Raw genomic sequence first — 23,161 nt, 5'->3', positions numbered from 1 at the left:
AAGTGAGCGTGCGACACTGGAAACAGAACTTGTCCAGTAACAGCGTTGTAGAAAGTGAGCGAAAGTGATACAGTGCCGTGATAAATTCGCGCGAACGGTCGGTTGTTGTTTCCTCGATCAAGTATTGGTAAAAAAAGACGCGTTACGTTCGCGCGTAAAAGGAAGCAAGAGGGTGTGAACCTTGGAATCAGTGTGGTTCGTGGACGGCCATAACTGGTCTGTCTGCCATTCGGTCTCCGGCGCGGATCTACGTAGCGAAAGGGCAGATGCCCTTACGCGGTTCGAGCTCCCATTGGCGGGTACTTGGCGCTGCTCTGTCCGGATCGACGTACTTCGCAAGATCCAGTGGTGTAGTTGGTCGCGACGCGTTCTCGGGCTTACTAAACTCGCGAACTACAGGGACGAACGATCAGCCGCCCCACGTGGGGGGCAACAAGCCTTTCGGGTACGACAGTCTCCTCGTCGGTGGTCTCTGTTTGGTGAACTCTGTCTGGCAGCAACGGCAGCAGCGCCGTCAACAACAACAGCAACTACGACAGCAGCGCCATCAGCAGCGCGGCCGCCATCGCAGCGAGAAGAAGAGGCAGCAGCAGCAGCAGCTATTACTTCGAGGAGAGAAAGAAGAAGAAATGCCCGTAGGTCCGCGAACGGCGACGCGATCAAAGATGGAGGCCTCGTCCAGTTTGTAACACGGCGGCCAGGTCTCGTTTAAACCGCACCACCAACGGAGCCTCTTGAGCGCTCCTCGAGTCGGCTGCCTAAAAGTCGTCTTTTCTTGCTTCGTGCTACTTTTCTTTGCGAGACCCGCGAACTTGGAGGATGGAGCTACGCGTTGGTAATAAGTACCGGCTCGGACGGAAAATCGGGAGCGGCTCCTTCGGCGACATTTACCTAGGTAACTTTCTTGGCTGTTTCCTTTTCGACATTTACGTTATACTTGTGCCTTCCCCTTCGCACACATACACACTCACACATAAATACACAGACGTACATACACATTAACCACCCACCTACTCAGTAGTTGCCCTACGACACGCATGAACGCACCAACTCTCCCGTGCACACGTATATGTTTTTTAACCTTTTTTCCCCCTGTAAATTTTGTTTTGTCTGGCGACCGCGTGACCGGGCCTTTTTGTCGTTCTTAGGTACCAACATCTCCACCGGCGAGGAAGTCGCCATCAAGCTAGAATGCGTAAAAACACGGCATCCGCAGTTACGCGCAGAAACAAAGTTCTACAGAATGATGCAAGGAGCTAGTGAGTAAAGTTTCGTTTTTACGACGTTCCCGCGAACCATCGGATGTCCGCGGTATTACGAATATTTCGAATCTCGCTGTCGGTCGAGAACCGTCAGAATTTTGTGTTTGTTTGTTGGACAGCTGGTTGAGGTCTGGCCACTGAACCTTCTCTCTCGCACTCCCTTCTCCCCTCTCCATTTCCTATGTTACTCTTTTTTCCCCACCCTCGTCCTGTGTTCTTTGTGACAATATAATACGGACTTTACCGTTTTAATCGTTACATATTTATGCTCGAGTTTTATTAGTCGAATAATTTAAACGTTTGCTAGTTACATCTATAAAAACTTGAATGGTTGGTGATTTTAATTTAAAAACGTAAATAAAATGTGTTGTGTTGTGTATCGATCAAACGTTTATATTAATTTATTTTATCCTTTTGATTAATCAATAATATTCTGGTCTTTCTTTTATATCTTGGTATTTTATCCTTAATTTACATGTTACAATATTTTGTATGTTTTAAATAAAAAATATATAAAACTATACATATATTAAATAGAATATTTATATATAATATTAGCAACAGAATATTTGTTAGACTATGAATATTCTATTTTCTGTTAGAACAGTGATTTTGTTTTCTGTGGCTTAGTTTTAGACTTGAATATTCTTCTTGTACATCTTAACAAACAAATTTTGGTCTATAACATTATCAAAAAGTACTTTATTGTAATGTTTCAGTTGGTATACCTACTATAAAATGGTGTGGCTCGGAAGGTGATTACAATGTAATGGTGATGGAGCTACTTGGTCCATCGCTGGAAGATCTGTTTAATTTCTGTTCAAGAAGATTTTCTTTAAAGACAGTTTTGCTTCTCGCCGATCAGTTGGTAAATATTAATCTTTATTCGAATTTATTCAAACAATTATATTAGTTTGTTCTCCGACGAAAGATACAAGATTATGTATATAATTTCATCTTGCTGTTCTGAAATTAAGATCTTTGATTCTGTCAATGTTTCTGTAGTATTGTTGCAAGTACAAAGCATATATTGTGCTGTTCAAAGTTCACATTGTGATTATGTGCATGTATTTGTTATTCTGTTTTCCATTGGTGAAATAAATTACAATATGAGTAACAGCCTTATCAGCTAACGACTCGGTTAGCTGATAATAAGGCTTCGTGATCTCAGCAAAAAGTGTTTTAAGTGGACTTAAAACTAGTGTACAAAGCCCTGGTTGTAAGTAAAATGCATTTGGCAAAGAATTATATATTCTGGTATTATTCTAAATGTGGAACAAACTCGAAGAAAAACAAGTGCAAAGTTTTTCTTTTTCTCCTGTGTTTGTTCCCTAAATTTTTTTCTTTATCGCTTATGAATTTTTGGTGAAAAATTTTCATGGTTCGATAAACTCTACCGATCCTTAACTATAGTTATCAAAGGCAATGACCTTAGAACGTATGTTGAATGAAGTGTAACTTGTTCTCTTCTTTTCGATTATATCTATTTCTAGTTGTTATTAGCATAGGACAGACTCAAAAACCTTTCTCTGTTTCTGTTTATGTTTAGAATAATGAGAACTCGACGATTGTTTGAAAAATGGTACATTATTTGTTATATTCTTTCCCTATAGATGAATAGAACGGATTATGTTCATAGTCGCAGCTTTATTCATCGAGATATCAAACCAGACAATTTTTTGATGGGACTGGGAAGGAAGGGGAATCTTGTGTACATTATAGACTTCGGGTTGGCTAAGAAATATCGCGAATATGGTAATCACAGACACATACCTTACCGAGAGAATAAGAATCTAACGGGAACAGCCAGGTTTGTTAAACGACATACCACTGTTTTCTCCATCAACGTCTGTTTTTCAACGTATTTTTAAAACTATTTATTTCCATATAAACAGATACGCGAGCATTAATACACATTTGGGAATTGAGCAATCACGGAGAGACGACCTTGAATCCTTAGGGTACGTTCTTATGTACTTCAACAGAGGTAGTTTGCCCTGGCAAGGCTTGAAAGCAGCGACTAAAAGGCAAAAGTACGAACGTATTTCCGAAAAGAAAATGTCCACGCCCGTCGAGGAATTGTGCAAAGATTATCCCGGTAAATATTCATCGTCGCGTTGCATTGTTCGAAAACATCGACGAGTCGCAATTACTTCGTATACAAATAAGTATCTTGTTATTGTAGTAGAGTTTGCGACGTACCTAAAGTATTGTCGAGGATTACGTTTCGAGGAAAGGCCAGATTACTCGTATCTTCGACAACTCTTCCGGACACTGTTCCACAGACAGGGCTTCAGTTATGACTACGTCTTCGATTGGAATATGTTGAAGTTCGGGAACAAGAGGCAATCAACGTTGTCTTCGGCGCAACAGGTACCGATGAACTCGCAACAAACGAACGCGGCGCCGCCCTCCGGAACCAATAACGACCAGGAACCTCGATCAAGGTTGGTGTTGAAGCAAACAGAATTAAGTAGAACGTTCGCGCAAATGCCACGTGCGCGAAATCGGACATGAAAATGTTTGCGATCGCGTCTCCACCAAGTCGTTCTTCCATGTATATAAATAGCATGGTCATTTCATTACCCAGTACGTTCTATTCTTAGCGGCTGGGTCAACGAATCGGGAAATATACGCAATGAACAAGAGGAATAATCAAATGCAATTCCTTTATTCGAAACTTCCCTTCTAACTTTTTTTTTTATCGAATCCACGGTCGCCTAGTAATATGGGAATGAAACGTTAGATTTTACGAGGGTTGTAAAACTTGATACATTGTTTGAAGTAGTTACGGGGTAACACTGTTGAAAGAACACCGGAGAGACAGGTAGTCAGTGACACGAAGTAATCTTTTAATTAAATGTAAAATTAAAATAGCCACTTTAATGCATGTTTTCTTCTCAATGTTTTAATATTTAGACTGTTTGTTAGTTTTTACGAGCAACGAGATATTAAAAATTTCACTGTCTTAATAGTTTGAAGTAGATATATGTTGAGTTTTTATCATGTTGGTATTTTTCATTGCAGGCCACCCTACAGGCGGCAATATCTGTCGAACGTGACCCCCAATCTGAGAAGTTTGCAGCATAAACGCGAGGCGATAGACGCACTTTGCGATCAGGACAATCAAGATAAGAGTGATCTCCAAGGTAAAATAAAGTTCTACCCAGAATTATGTTTTAGCCAGCAGCAGCAGGCTATATGCGAGCGAAAAACGCAGGTCGTAGTCGGACACGCGCAAGCGGGTGGTAGCGAAATCGCGCAGGAACGCTCGAATCCGTGTCAGTTCAGTACGTTTAAATCGTCGCCGGGTAGAGCAGCACAAAACTTGACGTCTTTTGACATAACGGAATTAAATGTAGGATGTCGCGAGAAAGATATAGATCGCGAGGTGGTGATGCATGATAGCGATACGCTCGAGCTAAAAAATATCATCTCTGGTTACGCATCGTCAGCTACCAAGGCGGCCGGCTCGCCGAATTGCTTTGGTAGCGTGGACGAAGAAAAAGGTCGCGATCAGGAGAATAAAGACGGCTCGACGCACGGCAGTCGACGCCTGACCGCGACACGTGACGCTTGTCGTCATTCCGGAAACGCGGATTACCTCGACAAGGAATCCTTTATCCATTCCGACTTGTGCAAGAAGATATTCCAAGGACCCGCCAAGCAGAACAAAAATTTCTCTTTCTTTCTGGGAATGTTGAAGAGAAACGTTGATTTGTCGCTGATGGGTTCGCAGAGTCTCGATCTCACCGAGGAGGAATGGCAGAAAACTGCTAGCCACGATAAACATAGAAGCCTGGACTACTCTCAGAAAACGGAGAAATCTCTAGACACGTCGGCCAATAAGTCGGTGCATCGGCCTAATTTTGTTGAACGCGTACGTAGAACCTGGCGTTTTTTAGTCAAGCAGCGCCTCATCAGGAGACGGAATAAATACGAGAGAGAGCAGAGCGCACAGGAGAAGTGCGAGTATTTTTTACAAAAATACCAGAAGGACGATTTTTTTGATCGGGTTCCAAGTCTGCCGGTGAGGCGCGCATCCGTCGAGTCCAGTCACGTTTTTGTCTCGGAACGTGACACTAGCAAGGACGATCTGATCTTCGCCGATCAAACACAGATCACTGGTCCATTGGAAAACAGCACGTTTCGCGCGAAGAACGAGGAGAACAGTTTGCTCAACGCGAACGATAACGCGCTGGAGAAAAAACCAGAAGTGACTTTTTCGAACGTCGAAAAGAAGGACTCCTCCGATCATTTCAAGGACCGTGAAATTAATGGTAATAATAACGTTAAAGCGATTAGGACTGATATGTCGAATAGTGGGCTGAGCAACACTCGAGATTGCATGAATTTTGATACTCTGAAGGGCATTCTTCTCGACATGTTCATGTGTGTTTGCTGCATTTAAGTTTACACTTACACCGTGACTCGTGTTTTGTATTTATAGTGAACGTTCTTACACCACCGAGCGATCTTTATCGTAGAGATTCTATTTGTATGCTGCTATACCTGGGAAGTTTATTGTTTCGCCAATTAGCTTGGTCAGGATTCATGACGGAATAATCCTCAAGGTGGATTTACATTCTGCTTCGTTCTAATTTTTTCGGAGACCGATGTGCATAAATTGGGGTGACATTTATGGAGAATTACGATGAATGAATGTTGCTGAGTCTAATATCGCAATTAATATTTTTTCTGAGGCGCATTTCGACTTTGGAACAACATGCTTCGAAGGCATGGGAACTAAGAACAAGGTTATATTTTATATTTTATATTATTAATTGTCGAGAGTTAAATTTCAAAGGTGATGCTTTTCTCTCGTTCAACGTATTAACGCGTAGAGGTTCGAATCTCGCACAGAAGTCGTTCACCTATCATCGACTGTCATCGGAGCCTTGGGGTTCGCGTCGTTGCTTCGTGGAAGTGTTGATCGCCATTGTCTCGAACTCTTGGAACTGTATTTTATCAGTTAGCGATCAGAAAAGAAAGGAGGACTCGATGAACGTGGTCTGGGATCGTTGATCTTGATATAGTAAAAATAGTGGACGATGCAAAACATTTCGAGCGCGAACCCCAAGGTTCAGAATATTTCTCGCACCGAATTCCCATTTTATAATTAATTAGCTTTACCAGGTAATGTCTTTATGTTCGTTTATTTAATCGTTGATAGTCACGATTGTCTCATTGTAATCATACCTAGTGTTTTCTTTTCTTTTCTTTTCTTTTCTTTTCTTTTTTTTTCTTTTTTATACTATTGTCGATGCGTTCGCTGCTAATTCGACGCTTTTAAAGTTCAAAGAGGATAGATCATTTTCGTAAAAGGACAGCGGACGTGTCGGTAAAATATTAAGACTGATTCAAATTCTACATGCAACGAGCGTGTTAACTTTTTGAGGTAGAACGCAGATGAATTGTAGTTTTTTTTCACTATTCGAAAGATCGAATTCAAATCGATATTTCTGGTTGGAATCCGTCGATCCTCAAGGAGCTAGCCGAGCGTGTCATCGCGTTCGTTTTTTGGGATTCCAGCGCGATGGAAGAAGCAAGAACTACGTGAGAGGATTCAGGCGCAAAGTAACAAAAAGATCTTTCAGATCCCCGTCGCTGACAAACATCTAATCGAACCTCACTAACGGGGTTGTTGCAAAAATTAAATTGAATTGGAATCAATATCGCAATTCGGACGAGTAATATTCATGACTTTGGCAGTAGTGGGAAAAATGTTATGGGACCTATTGTGTTTAATAATTACGATGACCGTGTCGTTCACAATTTTCATTGAATTTAATAAGGTCTTGACAGTATAGAAAATTACATAATACACCGAGAGGTGTGGAAGCGAAGCTGGCAGCATTAAAAGACTTATAATAGTCTCTTATTTTCTAAATATAAATTTTAAATACAGTTATTTGTTAATCGGTACATAAAAATGCTAGTCTGTTGGTTTTTGCAATAATCCCTCCATCATGTATGACGCACAATCAATTCGCGTTGATTTCCTCTCAATGTAATAGCTCATCTTTGCATTTAATCCTCTCATACACCCTTTGTTCGCAGACAGTGAATCATTCCTCGACGATCGGACGATCGTGGCCACTCTGATCACGATGACCGATTTCGATCCAACGAAAAGAAGCTCCTCGAGATCCAGAAAGGTTACCAAAGCTTAGATAGAAACGATAAATCATAGTTTTCTACTTGTTCTACGCGCAAATTGTAATCTCAAGAGCTTCTTTCGTTCAGTAACAACATCAACAATAACACACACACACGCACATACACACACAATACTCTCTTTCAATTCATTTTCCCAATTTACGGGGGAAGCTGTGACATTATTCACTTCTTCCTTAACGCTGGGTCCTATGATAGCGTCATCGTTAATTTCCTTATCGCGCATTTTTCCTCCCTTGTTTTTTTTTTCTTCTTTTTTTCTTCATTTATCCAGGGAGTCTTCGCAATCGCGAATCTATTTGTAATTATCCTTTTTTTTTTTTATTAATAGTGATGATGATGATGATGATGATGGTGATGATGATGATGATGATGATGGCGATGATGATGATGATGGTGATGATGATGATGATGATGGATGAAGTAGCAAATAAATGTTTTTCCATTCAAGGACTCGTCTCTTTATTTATTTCACCATGCGACATTGTCGATTATCCTTGTCAAAATTTTTTCTCACTTGGCTTGAATGGAAAAACCAAATTGTACAGCACAGGGAACGCCCTCGATTCCGAACAAATCACCGCGATACTTCTTTTTTTTTTTTAATCTATGTCGCATCATCTGTCTTCACGAAAGCGTATCATTTTTTTTTCTCTTCTCTTTTCCTTTCTTTTGTATTTTTGTTTTTTTTTTGTCAATCTTTGTGTTGTACCGTGAAAATTGTGTACGTTGTCACCCTGTTTTCCAATCATTGTTTCGTAAGTCGAGAACTTTTTCCATTTCATTTGCCAAGCGTGAAAGGTCGTCCATCATTCCTGTAAAACTCATTAGTCGATTTCACGTCATATTTAAATATTTTTCGAGTACGACGGACAGCTGAATACGGCTGAAAGGCATTATGTATTAATAAGGACACTTGGTTATTGTTCAAGTAGTATATGCGATCAACGAATACCAAATCAATAATGGTCATTTTTTCTTTTATCGTAGATTTTTTCGTGGTACGTACAGGGTGTCCTACATTTGAAATTCTGCAGTTCTATCACGTAATGTCAAGGAACGATATGCAAGAAAAAGAAACATGTACTTACGCGTAACAAAGAGGCATCTTCCACGATTAATGGTGATAATTAGGTAGTCTGTTTCGCGTTGGACACCCTGTAGAACGGAGTAGCGCGATAATTGGATCAAATCGCAACGATTTCATGCACGATATCAACGATATTAGCACGGATGGTTGGACATGGCTGACGGACAAGCGACGTGAAACCATCTGGAAAGTAGTGTGAACGTGGCTTGCGTATGATGGGTGTAACTTCTAACACGCGTACTGTGGTTATTCAAGATGCGTGCTTTTGTAATGCGAGTGCTGTTTTCTTATACCTTCGTCACTGTGCTCTCTTGTTTCTTATTCTTCCGACTCGAGCTACTGCACGACTGCGAATGCGTTTTGTAACTCTTGTTCCTGGGAGAACGATCATGTAGCGCCTGACCCTTTAAATCCTGAAATAGTTCTTCATAGAAATGTTAGTCGTTGCAGGCAATCGATGACTTGGTAAATTTCTTTAATCTTCGATCCCTCAGCAACCAAGTTGTTATATCGCGTATAGACGTTCTGTAAGTCTAACCAGTTGCAGAAAAATATTGCTACACTTCTGTTGTATAAGAGGATTTCTCTTGGTTCATTTATCGCAGATTATTGCAAAATCGATTGCACTTGGATAAAGTAGGCCATGCGTGAAATACGAAGAGTTGTGTGAATGTTCGCGTAGACGTTTTAATTCATGAGAAAATCTACCAAGATTCAAACATCACCTTTATTATTATTATTATTGATTTTCTATAGAAGGAAACTGAGGGATTGATAATAATAAAACGCATCCTCGCGACGTAGAATTTAAAGGGTTGGAGTAGAGCGTCATGATTTCCTCCTATTTCCCTACAATTGCGCAAACTTTGGACCTTTACTGGGTTCTTTCAAAGGAACGGTAGAGTTCCCTCGACGAAACTATTGCGAAGAGCAAGTTTAATAACGCCTCCAAAGCCAATATTTCGCTTCTTCCTACTGCCAATTTGCGGTACGTGATTGACTCTCTATTACCACCGACAGCGTTTCTCACTCTGCGTTTAGCGTTGCTCTATAACCGAAACTGCTTGGTTTCTGAACAAAATGTATACCGATATCGAGATGGAAATTATCATAAATTGTTACTTAATTTAATAGTTTTATATAGATCATAATAAGTTTGTAATAATAGCTAAAAATCTGGTGTTTTATACATTTGAGAACCGCTGGCTGTGGAGACAGCAACAAGGGAAGGTGTAACTGCGAAGGCAGGTAGACTCGATTGGCCTTGAACGCGCCAAATTACTTGGTCTTTACTTTATTTCGCGTTTACTTACTGTGCAATATTCAGAGATCGGCAAACTCGAATTAATCGTAGAGTTAATGGTTTTTAAACGACCCGGAGAGCATAGGATTTCAGGATACGATCGTTACGCGATCGAATCGAGAGCAGTTTGTCGGCCCTGAAATTGTCAGTCGGTAGAGCGAATCATTAATCGCGTAAGTGGTTCTTTTTCTGCGGTATGCATTGTTTTTTGCTGGTGTTTTTCAGCGACGGGCGCGGGTTTCCAGCCGCGAAGGGTCAGTATGAGGTTGCTAAGTAAGGATGCAGCTGCTGCTGCGGGAGAAATGCAGCCCAAGTCCAAGTGAGTTGCTATATCACGCCGCAATAAGCACCTAAGTATAACTCGCTCTGCCTAGTATTTAGGGTGTGGTATGGTCTCCACTATCCATATTCGGGGTCTCTAATTCGTAGATTCGTCTATTGTTAATTGCCAAGAGTAAATTAATGTATCCGTACACTGTAATGACTTAATAATAATTACAATACGTTTGTACAATTTGTACGAGCCCGTTACACTTGGTGCTATCATTGGGGTTTGCATGGAACATTGCACACAAGGTCATTGGATCATCGCGATTCGTAATATACAGGGTGTTCGGCCACCCCTGGGAAAAATTTTAATGGGGGATTCTAGAGGCCAAAATAAAACGAAAATCAAGAATACCAATTTCTTGATGGAGGCTTCGTTAAAAAGTTATTAACAATTAAATTCAAAAATTTCAAATCGTTTTGGAAAAATTATTTTCGGTTGCGGGGGTCAATTACAATCATTTTTGGTGAATAGACATACCCCCGAAATCTTGCGTATTTTCGAGAAAAAAATTCAGTACGGTCGGAATTTTAAACGTTAATAACTGTTTAACGAAGCCTTCATCAACAAATTGGTATTCTTGATTTTCGTCTTATTTTGGCCTCTAGAATCACCCATTAAAATTTTTCCCAGAGGTGACCGGACACCCTGTATATCGATGTAAACTAAAGTCGATCGCAACGCGATTTTTCATTCTTGCGGATCGTTGATAGTTTCTTTTAATTTCTATCTACGTCCTCGAACGTTCACCGTCACCGAAGTTGGTCGATTTTATTCGCGAATCGATACTATTTGTTCTATTCGTAAATCAGAAGAATCGAAAAATTTTTGTATTTCGTTATCAGCGAATAAAATTTGCCCAACTTGGACCGTCACGATGTCATTACGTATAAGTACTTTATTTGCGCGGTCGAATGACTTTAACGATCGTATCAACTATAATTTCTTCTTTGCCGACTATACAAATTCTTTTTGCTTGCGAACTAGATCTCGATGTGGATGTCGGTGTTAGTTGCATTCGGTTCTAATTTGGCAGGTCACTTTTTTGGTAGATTGGTGTCTTGATACCGTAGCATGGTTCTCCCTCGATCGTTAGAAATCCAGGGAGAAGTTGAGAGGGGGAGAAGAACGAGCACTTTGTCATTTGGAAAGAATATTGAACGTCGATGCTGTTCAATTCTACCGATTACTGTAAATTCTACGCTAATTTCTCCCAAAAGTTACGTTTATTATTTATATTTATTTTGTTGCTCAGTTAACTATTTGTTTCAGAGCGCGGACAGATTTTGCACTAGAAGACGACTTAGTTTTTGCTTCCGTAATCGTTGCAATTTTCACGATCCAAGTTGACGAAAGACGAGGGAGAAAATTCTTTCCAAATGCGACGTTGAAGTCTGTTTGCCTGCTATCGGGTGCACTTGGGATGGTCTTTTCTTACAATCACGTTGAACAATCTGTATATTTTACATAACCAATAGGGGACGAGCGTAACAGAGAATTAATAGCTTCTGTCTTTTACGCTGACGGACGGAGCACTCTGTCGTAACTTTGTCTTCACTTTCTTACCACCGTTGGTTACGTGAATTCCGAATGTGCCAAGCGAACGGAGCAAGGGTCTCAGAGATGGGTAAAGATTTTTTCAATCGTTTATCCGTCATTCGTTACGTAATAACGAAATATCTCGTAACGAACGGATCAAAGTTGGAGCAAACGTCGCAGAGTTGCTGTGCGTTGGTCCTATTTGTTATCTATTGTTTGATTAAAATTTTGCCTGTCTTCGATAGGGGTCCACGACGGAGAGGATCTCGATCGTCGAGCCGTTGAATCGTTCGCGTTCGTCGGGATGCCCAAAACACTAATCGAGAAGAAAATCTGAACTATGATACGTCGGTTACGAAAGCAGTTTCGCGTTTCAAGATACGTATTCGCTGTTACATTTCGACGAATAGGAGCGTAACGAAATGAGAGGGAAGCCGGATTGTCGTGTTGGTAATTACGAGACTCTGCTCGACGAACTAGTTACTCGACGTTATTGTCGAAAGTCTCGTAACTGGAGCTCAAGACGTACTCGGTTTTCTCGAGTGCACAGTTATCCGGGTACACGAGTAACATGGGTAAAAGATACATTATTCGAATTTATACCATGTATATAACATCCGAAACGCTTTGTTCTTTATGGATTACATGATAATACTGTCAAAGACACGGTTGTACTGGTCGAAAGGGTTACAACGATAAGGGAGAAAATTTCCGGTTCTCGTTAGATAATTAGGTAACACATAGCGTTGCTCTTGTAAGAGCACTTACTCCTCTTAGATGAATTATATTTGTTTGGTATTCGGAGCAACAATTTCTGCTTTTACTTTTATAATAATATTATTATAAATATCTCTGTAGCTATTGGACACTTTTGTTTGTCGTGTAATAATTTAAAAAGTGTCAAAGGTGCTGAATCAAGAACGTTTCTGCATTGGAGAAAATCGAGTACGTCGGCCGGATTTTTCGTATCAATGGGCAGACCCGACGTTGGTCGTTCGTGGATTGTGCATGGACGGTATGCACGTTTCTGTTTCTTCTCATTCTCTGGGTTACTGTCGACAGCGGATAAAGTTACACGTATATTATTTAAAAAGAAACAAAAAAAAAAAACTCGTAGACACCGAAATCTGGCGTCGAAATTCACCGGAATCCCGCTTTATGTTCTTTCGTTGACTTTTTTTTCAGGTAACCGAAAGCTAAGACACTAATTCTAAATCACGAAAGTAGGCAAAGAAGGGGCGATAGTATCTCCTGTGCCACGATAGCGGACGCCGGCGAAAAACTGAAATCGTGGATAAACGTTCGCCTCGCGATCCTTCTCTCTCTGACCTCGTCGGAGCTTTGATCTCTCGCTCTCGCTATCGCGACGATAAAACGATCCGTCGCGATGACGAAGCGAGAGGAATAGAGTCTCAGAGAGACACGGGAGCCGAGAAGAGAGAAGGAACACGCAAAGAGTGACAAAAAAAGGGGCATAGTTTCGGTGAAATCGTTTAACGGTGAGAACGGTGGTGCGCTAATGTCGCTGTTTTGTGTGTCTTTTGTTTTGGAAGCGCCAATGCGACGGCAATGGCCCCGCCTTAGGTCAGGCTGGCAGACGTTCAGCGGAAGTGAATCAACAGCAGCAGCAATAGCAGACTAATCGTCGTCGTCGTCGTCAGCAGCGTCGACGGTGCGTCGTCGGTGTCGTCGAGTCGTGACCGTGTATCGGCGACGAGCTTGCGAGCGATATCGCAAGAGGCTAGCCGTTCCCGAGGTGCCGGTCGACGATCGTTTACGATCGCGCGGTTCTCGATCCACGGAATCCTCGTCAACGACTCCCACGACTGTACGCGCCTCTCTCCACGGCCCACCGGAACGCTCCACGACGGGATCCGCGAGCCTCGAACGACGATACGTCGCGCGCGAGCCCTCGAGGATCCATCCGGAGCAACGAAGGAGATCAAGACAACTCGCGATCGCAACAGTGGGACGATCTAGGCGCCCAGATCGCGATTGATTTTAATAAACGATCGTAACCAGCCAGACACGAGTGATTGTACCAATGTCAGCGTGAACCACGATCGCCCGGAGACAAAGTGCTCTCGCTAACGAACTCGAAACTTATCATCATCCTGGCGATCGGTTCGATTATTAGAGAACGACAACAAACACACACACACATACACACAGAGTCCATGGTGTTTCGACGAAGGACGGTCCGCAGAGGTCCGTGGTACCTAGGGTGTAATCGCGAGTGTACAGTACGCAATCTTCGATGATGGCAATTGCAGTAGCCACGATTGAACGCGAATCTTTCCGCGTCCCTTCAGTCTATTTTTCATTTTCGACGTTTGAGGATTCGTGAAGATTCGAATGCCTCAGGTTTCGTATAAATATGTATAGCATAACGAGCGTCGAACGTTCCGCGTATTCGAGATCAGGACGTTTATAGTACGTGGAACAAACATAATGACTTGTATTTGTACCTACCGAGTTGTCCGTTGCACATCAGGGCTGTATTTAGTGGATACGAATTAGGTTTTTTTTATCTTTCTGTTACAGAACTTTTATGTTCGCGAAGAAACGTTTTTCTCTGAAGAATTATTTAGTGTTTTAAGAGTTACTGTAGGGCGTCTCTGTATTTTTAAGCGAGACACTTTTGTTATATTCACAAGTGTGAAAAGTAGCGAAGAAGATTTATTATAGGATATTTTTTGTCTTTTTAACGTAGGACTTCCTTGCGACGCGATTTATAAATTGTGTTTTAGCTGCTCGTTCCGTTCGCTAGAGTCACTGTGTTTGTTCCAACGAGTATAGGACTTTACGTTTTGCGTGTACTCTATTACCCCGCGTAACTGAAACTAAATCGGAACTATAGTATTCGAGGTAATCGATGTTATTCGCGTTTTCGTTCTAAGAATTTTTCGTGGTAAGTGATTGAAATATGCCAAGAGTGAGCGCAAGATGTACTCGGTGGGCGAACTTGAAAGCGACGTTGGTTGCGTGTCGGTCTGGCAATCGCTAACGTAAACGAAAGAATTTTATATCATTGTATTTTTATGGAAGTATTATCGATGGACTGTCGAGGGTTTTTCGACTAAAATCAAACCAGACACGACGTGGTTTGGAACATATTTACTTATTTAGTAAGTAAAAGATCAGACGTAACCATGTACTTATTAAATAAGTATGTAACTATAATCCAAATTATGTCGTTTTGGTCTTGTTTTAACGACTGTATTCAATTACTTTTGCCGTTGCATCACGGATGTTTGCTGTCATTCGATATATGACCAGTCTCGATCGCTCATATATTCGGACACCGCTATAGTTGAAAGTTTTCTTAGCCATTCGAACAGCGTGTAATTGAAAGTTGTTCGATTACGGCTGTATTTGGCCTCATTTTAATGGGAAAACCTTCGCTGATGCATCGATAGTATTCTTGCAAGGATCCAATGAGAATTTGCACGAATGGCTGCCGCATCGATACGCCTGCAACGTCGCTTTGAAATTCGGCGAGCCGTAGTATATACAATATGTAATATAAAGTATAATATTGATATAACTTGCTTAAAAAAAAATACACGAAAAACAAGATTCTACTAATTCTGTGATCAAGAAACACCAACATTGCACGACCTTAAAAGAGCCTGCTTTTAATGTCTACACCAACCATTTCAGTCATTATGACGTATTTTTTTATGTATTTTTGTCCATTTCTACTAATCATAGACACGTTTTCGAAGTCTATAGTAATAGTAATCAAGGAACGTGCCCTAGTTAACGAATTAACTATCGCGTCAATTTCCCATGTTCAGACCTGGAATAAATATAATACAATTGCGTTTTTGTATTTCATAAATGACGAAATAATTAACGTGCTCAAAAAATAAAATGCCTTAAAACTTTGTAATAAATAGTATTACAAATCTTCGTATCGTTAACGAGATAATTTTATTATTTGAAATACTTATCGCTAACCGATAGACACGTTATTTTTTTATTTTTATTTTAAATAAAATTTGTCCAGGTCTGTCCATGTTTGGGGAGGTCTTCGTCATATGTTCAAATTACTGTGTGTGATATAATAATATTCAATAATTCAATGGTTATACTCATTATTTTGTAGTATTCCTAATGGCAGTAACATTATCCTAAAATTTACAAATATTAAGACTCGTCGTAAGCGTTTTAAAGATACGAAAGTTAGAAGCTTCCGGTCACCCAGTAACCATCATGGCCGTCAGCATGTTAACCATCTTCGGATAAACTTAGAGTAGATGTTGCCTTAGTTTATATTTTTGAAACATGGAGCATATTTCATTAATAAATTTATTAACGTAATCAATACTTATGGCTGACGCGAGGTTCAAGCATGCCATCGAACAATTATGAACGCTATCGCGTATTATTCTTTCTGTCTACAACAGTTTGTATTCGATGTTTCGAACGAAATCTGTTCGAAGAAATTACTTAATCCTCTACTGCATAAGTATTATTTTATCCGTCGGGAAAGAAATTATTTCACGGTTGTCTGTGCATTCCTGTTGTACGATCGTGCAGGATGCAGTGCAATGGCCCCGCGGAAAGCGAGTGAAACGACTGAAAAAGCGTAATTAGCAAGGTAGACGTCCCTTTCGGTTTTGCCAGACGTCGAGCGTCGCGGCGAAACGCGCCAACATCGATCCGAGCGTACTGTACAGTTCGCGTCCGCGCATAAATCCGATCGTCGATCGATTCGTTCGTTTCGTGACCGATTCGCGGTTTCTCGTTGGCCGACACACGCCTCTCCTCGACCTGCCGCTTGCCACCTTTTTTTTTTTTTTACAATTAAACCAATTTTCGGGGTGGAACGGCGCGAGTGACTCGGATACAACGCGCGGGCCTGGACCTGTTCACGATTTTGTTTTTCGAAAACGAAAGGAGAAAGCCGCGCGATTTTATCGTTTTACACGCCAGTCGGAATTATTTCCTGGAGAAACGAAAGAAAGTTAGATCGTAGAACGCGATTAAGAATTAATTAATCGCGAATGGCGGCCACGAGAAAGAGAATTATCGATGAACAGCACCAAGCACCGGCCTTCTGTTTAACGCGTGGGTTTGGCTCTGTTTATTGTAGAACGCGATACAAAGTTAAGGGGAAGGAAGAATTGGACAAGAAGATTGTCAGTGAACAGCACCAAACTCTGTCTTCTCCGGTGCATTAGAAAAGTCTCTAGCAGCGTGGTTGTCTGGCAACGAGCGATCGTTTGGAAGAGTACGAAGTTCGGGTCTGCGATTCAGGTGACGAACGAAACGAAAGAGATTCAGTCTGATTCCGTTCGTTTCGTTTGAAAACGCGTGTACCAGTTAATTTAAATAGAATTGTTGCACGATGCCTCGAAAGGTAACGTTTAAACTTATTAATGTTTATTGCGGAATCGAACCGATTCGATCAAAATACTGTGATCCTTCAAGCCTTTTATTGTTTCAGACTTGTTCGAACATGGAATTTAACTGGTCGCCAGAGCAAACCAAGTTGAAGGCGTTGGAAAATTCTTTTGTTCCAATGTTCGCGCGTTGATGGAAAGATTAAGTATGCTGCACGTGCCAGAATTGAATTCTCTTTCAACGGCTAGTCACGGAAGTTTACGTACTCTCTTAGAAGTTGGTAGTATCATAGAAAATATGATATTAATAATAATATTTTACTAATAATATTTAGTAAAATATTTTTTATATACATTCTAAGAATCCAATTATTTGTCGGTTAAAATTGGGAGTATTTTTGGTAATGTTAACGAAAACGATCGTTCCTGGTTTATCTGGTTTTACGTATCGTGTTAGATGGGCGTGCGTAGACACTTGTGACTGGCCGAGATCGTGTATCGATGATTTGTTTGCGAATAATCGTACTGCCGAGGGACTTTTCTAGCGCACTGTACTTGCCGTGTGTCCTATATGCGTGTCCCTATTTTTGTCCCGTGTGCTTGTGTTTCGTTCACACGCGTCGAGCACGTGTTCCCGGACTAGGGAGAACAAGGTGGAAGAGAGGGTACAGGATTACTCTCGGACTTTCCGTACGGAGAAACGAAAGATGCACACTAATTATTCTGTAATTCGTGGTACCGCCGAAAAGGACGCGATCCCTTCTCCAGAATGGAACCTGGAACACGGTTTTTCATTTATATACTTTCTTTTTAAAGGAGATGGTTTCAAGGGTTTGCCGAGCGTAACGCGACTAGTAAATTAAAAATGAAGTAAGTGCACTTCCAAGTGACGAGTCTTCGGAATTTATTTCGACGAAAATAGAAAAACGTTTTATCCTCCACTTTCTGCTCGCTTCTTCGGCCATACCACCGATCACATTATGTACAATGTCCGTCTGAACGAACTCGACGGAAATAAAGTTTTTCTTCTGCGTAACGATCGCCTCAATTCGTTTCCTCGAACGCGTAGCAAAGTTGCAGAAAGAAGGAATAACGTAAAGAACGAGGGACCGAGAGTCCGAGAGAGAAACGTAGAAAGGCAGGATTTCCGTGCATCTGAACGATTTTCGATCTAGCCGACTCGTCGATGAAGCGTTGTCGGAGTAAAAATCAACGTTATCTACCTTCGTCCCTGCGCATCGACTTCCATTGTCACTCTTCGCGGACAAATTTTCCACATTCGTCGTTTTCTCTTTCGCCCCCTCCCCTGTTCATCTTTGTATCCTCCGCCTTTTCCTCCTCCTTATCCCCGAATCAACGTCTTGTATAAATATCGACGACGCGTTGCGTACAAAACAAAAAAAAAAACAAAAAATGAAGCGAGAAAACAAAAAACGTGATAAGAAACTGGTTATATATAAATATATATTATACCGACACATGTTTTTCTATGTATTTTTTTCATAGGGTACTACTACCGCTACTATTATTACTATTTACCATTAACTATTAACTATTCACTACTACCAACTATTACTACTACCATTACTACCGCTGCTTCTACCGCTAATTACACTATTCACTATGTTGTAACTTGTACAGAGAACACGAATCAATCGCGACGATCTACTCGGTGAAGAAACCGGAAGCGACAGATCCACGATCCGGTTTTCCTTGTGTATCACGATCTTAGCGTATTCTGTTCTTGCTTCCATTTCGTTTTCCATTCTCTGCACTCGAACCCCAGATGAAATTTAAATCTATAGATCCGGATAGAATTATTAACACGTTCACTGTTCGGGCCTCGAAGGAATGCCTTCAACCCTAAAGTACCACATTAATTTTCTTGTCCTTGTTAATACCAGTCTGGAGTCCAGCGAATCTCATTGTTATTTGTAATTATTCTTATTTTTTTTTTTGAAAATAAGTTATGTACTCGAACACGGAAATTTCAATTCAAAGTAACAGATTGTATTGCATAATGTTTCGAGCAAAGTGTTGTACTCTAGGGTTGAAGATGTTCGTCTGCAAACACTTGAATCTTGTACGTCGTTATTCCCTCCTCCAATTCTGAGGCAGAAAGCGATAAAGCACGCTTTCGCTTTTATACCTACCGTTTGCGTCCACTAATAAAATATAAAATTGTTATGTTTTTTGTTCTGTCCTTATGAAAACATTTTTTACGTTTTGACGATAACTTCGTGGAAATGACACCAAACACGATATTGCAACGATACGTATCGCGTCTCGATCAACAGAATTCAGAAATTATTTTAATTTTGTAAGATGGATAATAGTCCGAGTAAAATCGTGTTTGGATTTGTTTTCATTTATGACAAAAATGTCTAGTTTCATCCCGTACACGTGTGCTTTATCGTTATAGGGATACTTGATTATAGTCAACGACGGTACAGCAAGGGCTACCCTGGATATAGTGAACGTATTAAGAAGAAAAACTGAGGGATGTCATATCCAGTCCTTGTTCACTTTCGAACAGTTTCACCGATATTTTTCATTCTAGCCGCTCGAAAGTGGCAAAAACTTGGATCACAGATGATTACCGTTCAGATTTTTGTTATTAATGTAAAAAACGACATACGAGCAAGATTAGTTAAAAGTTAGATTTGATCGATGCTTCGTCGAACTACCTCAAATTTGGAAGGACGCGTGATACCATAATTTTATTGTAAGCGATCATTTCTGAAATGTTTTATTAGGCGAAGAAATTTTAACGATAATTTAGACGTTTAGTGTAATTAATTATTCGGACCATCGAATCGAGGAGGTTCCTTGAGTCGTTCATTTGGAAGAAACAAACACTGCCTGTCACGACTGATAAATACACGGAAACCGTTCTCGATCCGATCTGCCGCTTCCTTCTCGTAGATCGTCGCGATATTTGCCGAGGTTCTCGCGAAAGAACGAAATCATTCTCGTGGCGATCGACGCCAGCGCAAATCGAGGAGCAACCAAACCTCCGTTTTGTTTCTTTTTTAACGGTGCACAGTTTGCGCCATTCGAAATGCGTCGAACCAACTATCTTTCGATCTATCTTTGTAACTGAAACCGGATATCTTTATTTTGTATCACGTTTCCCATTGCGAATCCCAGCTTCGCGCTTGCTTTTATTACGCATCGACTGCCAAGGCGATTTTATTGAAATTTCCCTGTATTTTGTACCTTGATATTTAGGATTCCGAATGATACAAATTTAAACATTGACCGCGTACGCGCTACACGCGGATCCCTGTGTAAATTGAAATTTAAATGTCATTCGCAGAACGAACGATGACGTGGCAGTCAATGTGTCGTTTGTAAAAATAATAGTAGGCGGAGCATAGAGGCGGGTGGTGGAGCAGTGGGAGGTCCTGCACGGTGTATGGTGAGGATAGCTGCTCCGCGATTTTGAGCAGATATTTCCTAATCCGTGTATTACGTTAGATCATTCTTCTTCGGACACTTCAAATTTTCCAAATTTATATTTTCAGTGTATCAAGAAATTGGTAGATTTGAAAATATTGTAATATAGTAATCTGTTTTGTGAAAAATTGCTTTTTATTTCAATACACCGAACTTTTCTAATCGGTATCATTGCTCGATCGTACGGAACTACTATCCCGATGTTGACAAATTCCAAGATGTCCGCTCTGTTCAGCGTAAAACTAACAGCCAAGCGATTGTAATGCGCTGCTAGCGAGCTCGTTGGCGCAAACTGAACCAAACAAAGCGAAAGCTGCGATCGCGAGGAATCGATCCCCCGGATCGAAGTGATAAAAATTTTAAACAAGAAATGCGGTCGTGCATGCTTGAATTGCTCGGCCTAAAGGAGCTTCTTCTTTTCCTTAAGACTACGGGAACTTATCGAAACACGAGACTTCTTTCACGGAATAGAACCGCGAGAAAAAGTGAATTTAGAGAGTAAGGGCCGTAGAACGCGTAAAACGTTCTCCGGCCCCGAATAGCGAAGTGAATCGTCTGCGAAGACCTTTGACGACGGTTCCGGCATCGAGGTACATAATTGATTCGCGATTAATTGTATTTTAAGTATATTAATCGATAAAAATTGTCTCGAAGCGACCGGTTTGTATATGTACGTATATATATACATATATATACATATACACACACATACAATTACTATGATCCACTAATGGAGAAAAAAAGATTACTATAACTATAAATGATGCGAAAGCGTGGTATGGAAGAAGAGCGTGTTCTCTTCGCGTGTGCGTCTGCGTGTGCGTGTGCGTGTATGTGTACGCGAGCGAGTGTGAGAAAGAACGAGAGACAATTAGGTAAACGAAATATCCGAGAAAATAAACAAAACCGAGAGACCGACAAAGAGTGTACTCTTAACTGGCTTTGTGTACTATACGCGCGAGGCGAAGAGGAGTGTTTTTAATCGTTGCGAAGCGAGATTCTGCGGGCTTGCCTTTCCGTTTCGTTCTTTTTTTTTTTACATTATACATATATATCGTGGTCTCTCGCTTCTTGGGAAAACAGACGAGAATACGTGCGAATGGGCGAGGAAAATACGATACTCGTGATTTTCGTTTGTACTCTAGTACGAATTTTCGTTTCTCTCGTTTTATCATCGCACAACCACCTCTTGCCATCTTCGCGATTCGATCTTACTCCTTGCATTCACGTTTTCTTTCTTTGTAGGTTGATGAAAAGCACGAGCGGCTAAATCGATCGACTCGATCGGCGTCCTCTTAATCGAGTCGATCCGTTAGAGGTTTTTGAGAAGAGTCTGGGATTAAGGAGGACGAGCGCTAGACGAGCCAGACCGTCTTGTTCCCGGGGACTTCCATTTTATTTTAACACGTTCGACGCCATTCGAAATTTCAAGTTCGCCGGTGGAACATCGAACCGATCGAAACGATTACAGTATCCGATTATAGTACAATACATATTGACAAAGTATATTCTCAGCAATATCAGTATACATATATGTATATACAGAGTGATCGGCTACCCTTGGGAAAAATTTTAATAGAGGGTTCTAGAGGCCAAAATAAGACGAAAATCAAGAATACCAATTTCTTGATAGAGGCTTCGTTAAAAAGTTATTAACAATTAAATTAAAAAATTTCAAATCGTTCTGGAAAAATTATTTTCGATTGCGGGGGTTAATTACAATCATTTTTGGTGAATAGACATACCCCCGAAATCTTGCGCATTTTCGAGAAAAAAATTCAGTACGGTCGGAACTTTAAACGTTAATAACTGTTTAACAAAGCCTTCATCGACAAATTGGTATTCTTGATTTTCGTCTTATTTTGGCCTCTAGAATCCCCCATTAAAATTTTTCCCAGGGGTGGCCGAACACCCTGTATATCGGTATGTACCGTCTCATGTCGGTTTTAAAATTGATTAACCAAGTAGTGGTTACGTTACAATATCAAAACGAACATCGGTATAATACCGAAACCGCACAAACATGTCGGTTTCCTGTCACTAATGTTAATCGTCAGGTTTTCCTTATCGTTTCCGTATTTTAGGAATACCCGGTAACTTTCCAATCGAGTCAGAGACTTCTTTACGGTCTTGTTCACTTTTCTTATTGTTTAAGATGTCCGAGGATGGCAAGAGTGTACAGATCGACAAGAAGCACAGCCACCGCTGATCGATCTGTGACTATTAATCGAGATGGCGCGATGTTAACGGCGACGATGGGAAAAGAAATGTATAAATTCGTCGTTCGCCATCCGAACGTCGACCCACTGGCGCGACTTCTCGTTTCCCGAGATCGTCGACGAAAGATGCTGGTTCCGTTGTTATTTAACGAGTCACGTTCGATTTTTTCGTCTCGCTCTATCGAAGGGCGATGACCCACGTTCCCAGTGGGTCGACCAATCGAGATAAAATTAAGCTTGCATTGTCTTTGACATTCTTGATGTGAGTTCATTAAACTCCTAACTGAAGTGCAATTGTAAGATTACGACCATCGTTGTCCGTTCGCTTCTTCGTTGTCCAAGTATCGGGTGCGCGGCCGTAAAACCGTGCACGCGAATACCAAATCTTTTTGTTCGCATCTTTTAATCGACCAAGTTAATCCTTTATGCGATT

The 23,161-nt window shown here is 40.9% G+C and overlaps 2 protein-coding genes across 7 annotated transcripts; both read left to right on the top strand.

Annotated features, from left to right (window-relative positions):
* Window positions 1-258: 258 nt before the first annotated feature.
* LOC143342868 (casein kinase I) lies at window positions 259-22,608 on the top strand. Of its 6 annotated transcripts, none has more exons than XR_013079869.1 (10): window positions 259-895; window positions 1,149-1,259; window positions 1,982-2,130; window positions 2,876-3,072; window positions 3,158-3,360; window positions 3,448-3,709; window positions 4,290-4,411; window positions 10,058-10,151; window positions 13,253-13,907; window positions 16,801-22,608. XR_013079869.1 is itself a non-coding variant. In XM_076767155.1 (9 exons), the coding sequence occupies exons 1-9, from the start codon at window positions 820-822 to the stop codon at window positions 21,777-21,779; spliced, it is 1,239 nt and encodes a 412-aa protein (XP_076623270.1). In that variant the 5' UTR covers window positions 259-819; the 3' UTR covers window positions 21,780-22,608. The 6 variants fall into 6 exon arrangements, 4 of the variants coding, with proteins under 4 accessions (XP_076623270.1, XP_076623269.1, XP_076623271.1 ...); XR_013079868.1 differs by having other exon boundaries at window positions 13,253-17,067; window positions 17,155-22,608; XM_076767155.1 differs by lacking the exon at window positions 13,253-13,907 and having other exon boundaries at window positions 21,755-22,608.
* LOC143342782 (uncharacterized) lies at window positions 4,417-8,279 on the top strand (the record flags this gene model as incomplete). The annotated part of the gene is made up of 1 exon (XM_076767003.1): window positions 4,417-8,279. A coding segment is annotated over one exon (1,257 nt), but the record flags the coding sequence as incomplete, so codon positions are not given.
* Window positions 22,609-23,161: the final 553 nt, after the last annotated feature.

Source organism: Colletes latitarsis, chromosome 6 (genome assembly GCF_051014445.1).
Source record: "Colletes latitarsis isolate SP2378_abdomen chromosome 6, iyColLati1, whole genome shotgun sequence".
NCBI classification, from domain to species: Eukaryota; Metazoa; Arthropoda; class Insecta; order Hymenoptera; family Colletidae; genus Colletes; species Colletes latitarsis.
The sequence above is the reverse complement of the archived record's forward strand: the minus strand, read 5'-3'. Positions and strand labels throughout refer to the sequence as shown.

What these genes read in the sequence shown, in the direction of transcription:
- LOC143342868 (XM_076767154.1), top strand. Translation starts at nt 820, where the DNA reads ATGGAGCTACGCGTTGGTAATAAGTACCGGCTCGGACGGAAAATCGGG. An exon ending in CAGAATGATGCAAGGAGCTA is followed by an intron (nt 1,260 to 1,981) that starts GTGAGTAAAGTT and finishes GTAATGTTTCAG; the next exon opens with TTGGTATACCTACTATAAAA. An exon ending in AATCTAACGGGAACAGCCAG is followed by an intron (nt 3,073 to 3,157) that starts GTTTGTTAAACG and finishes CCATATAAACAG; the next exon opens with ATACGCGAGCATTAATACAC.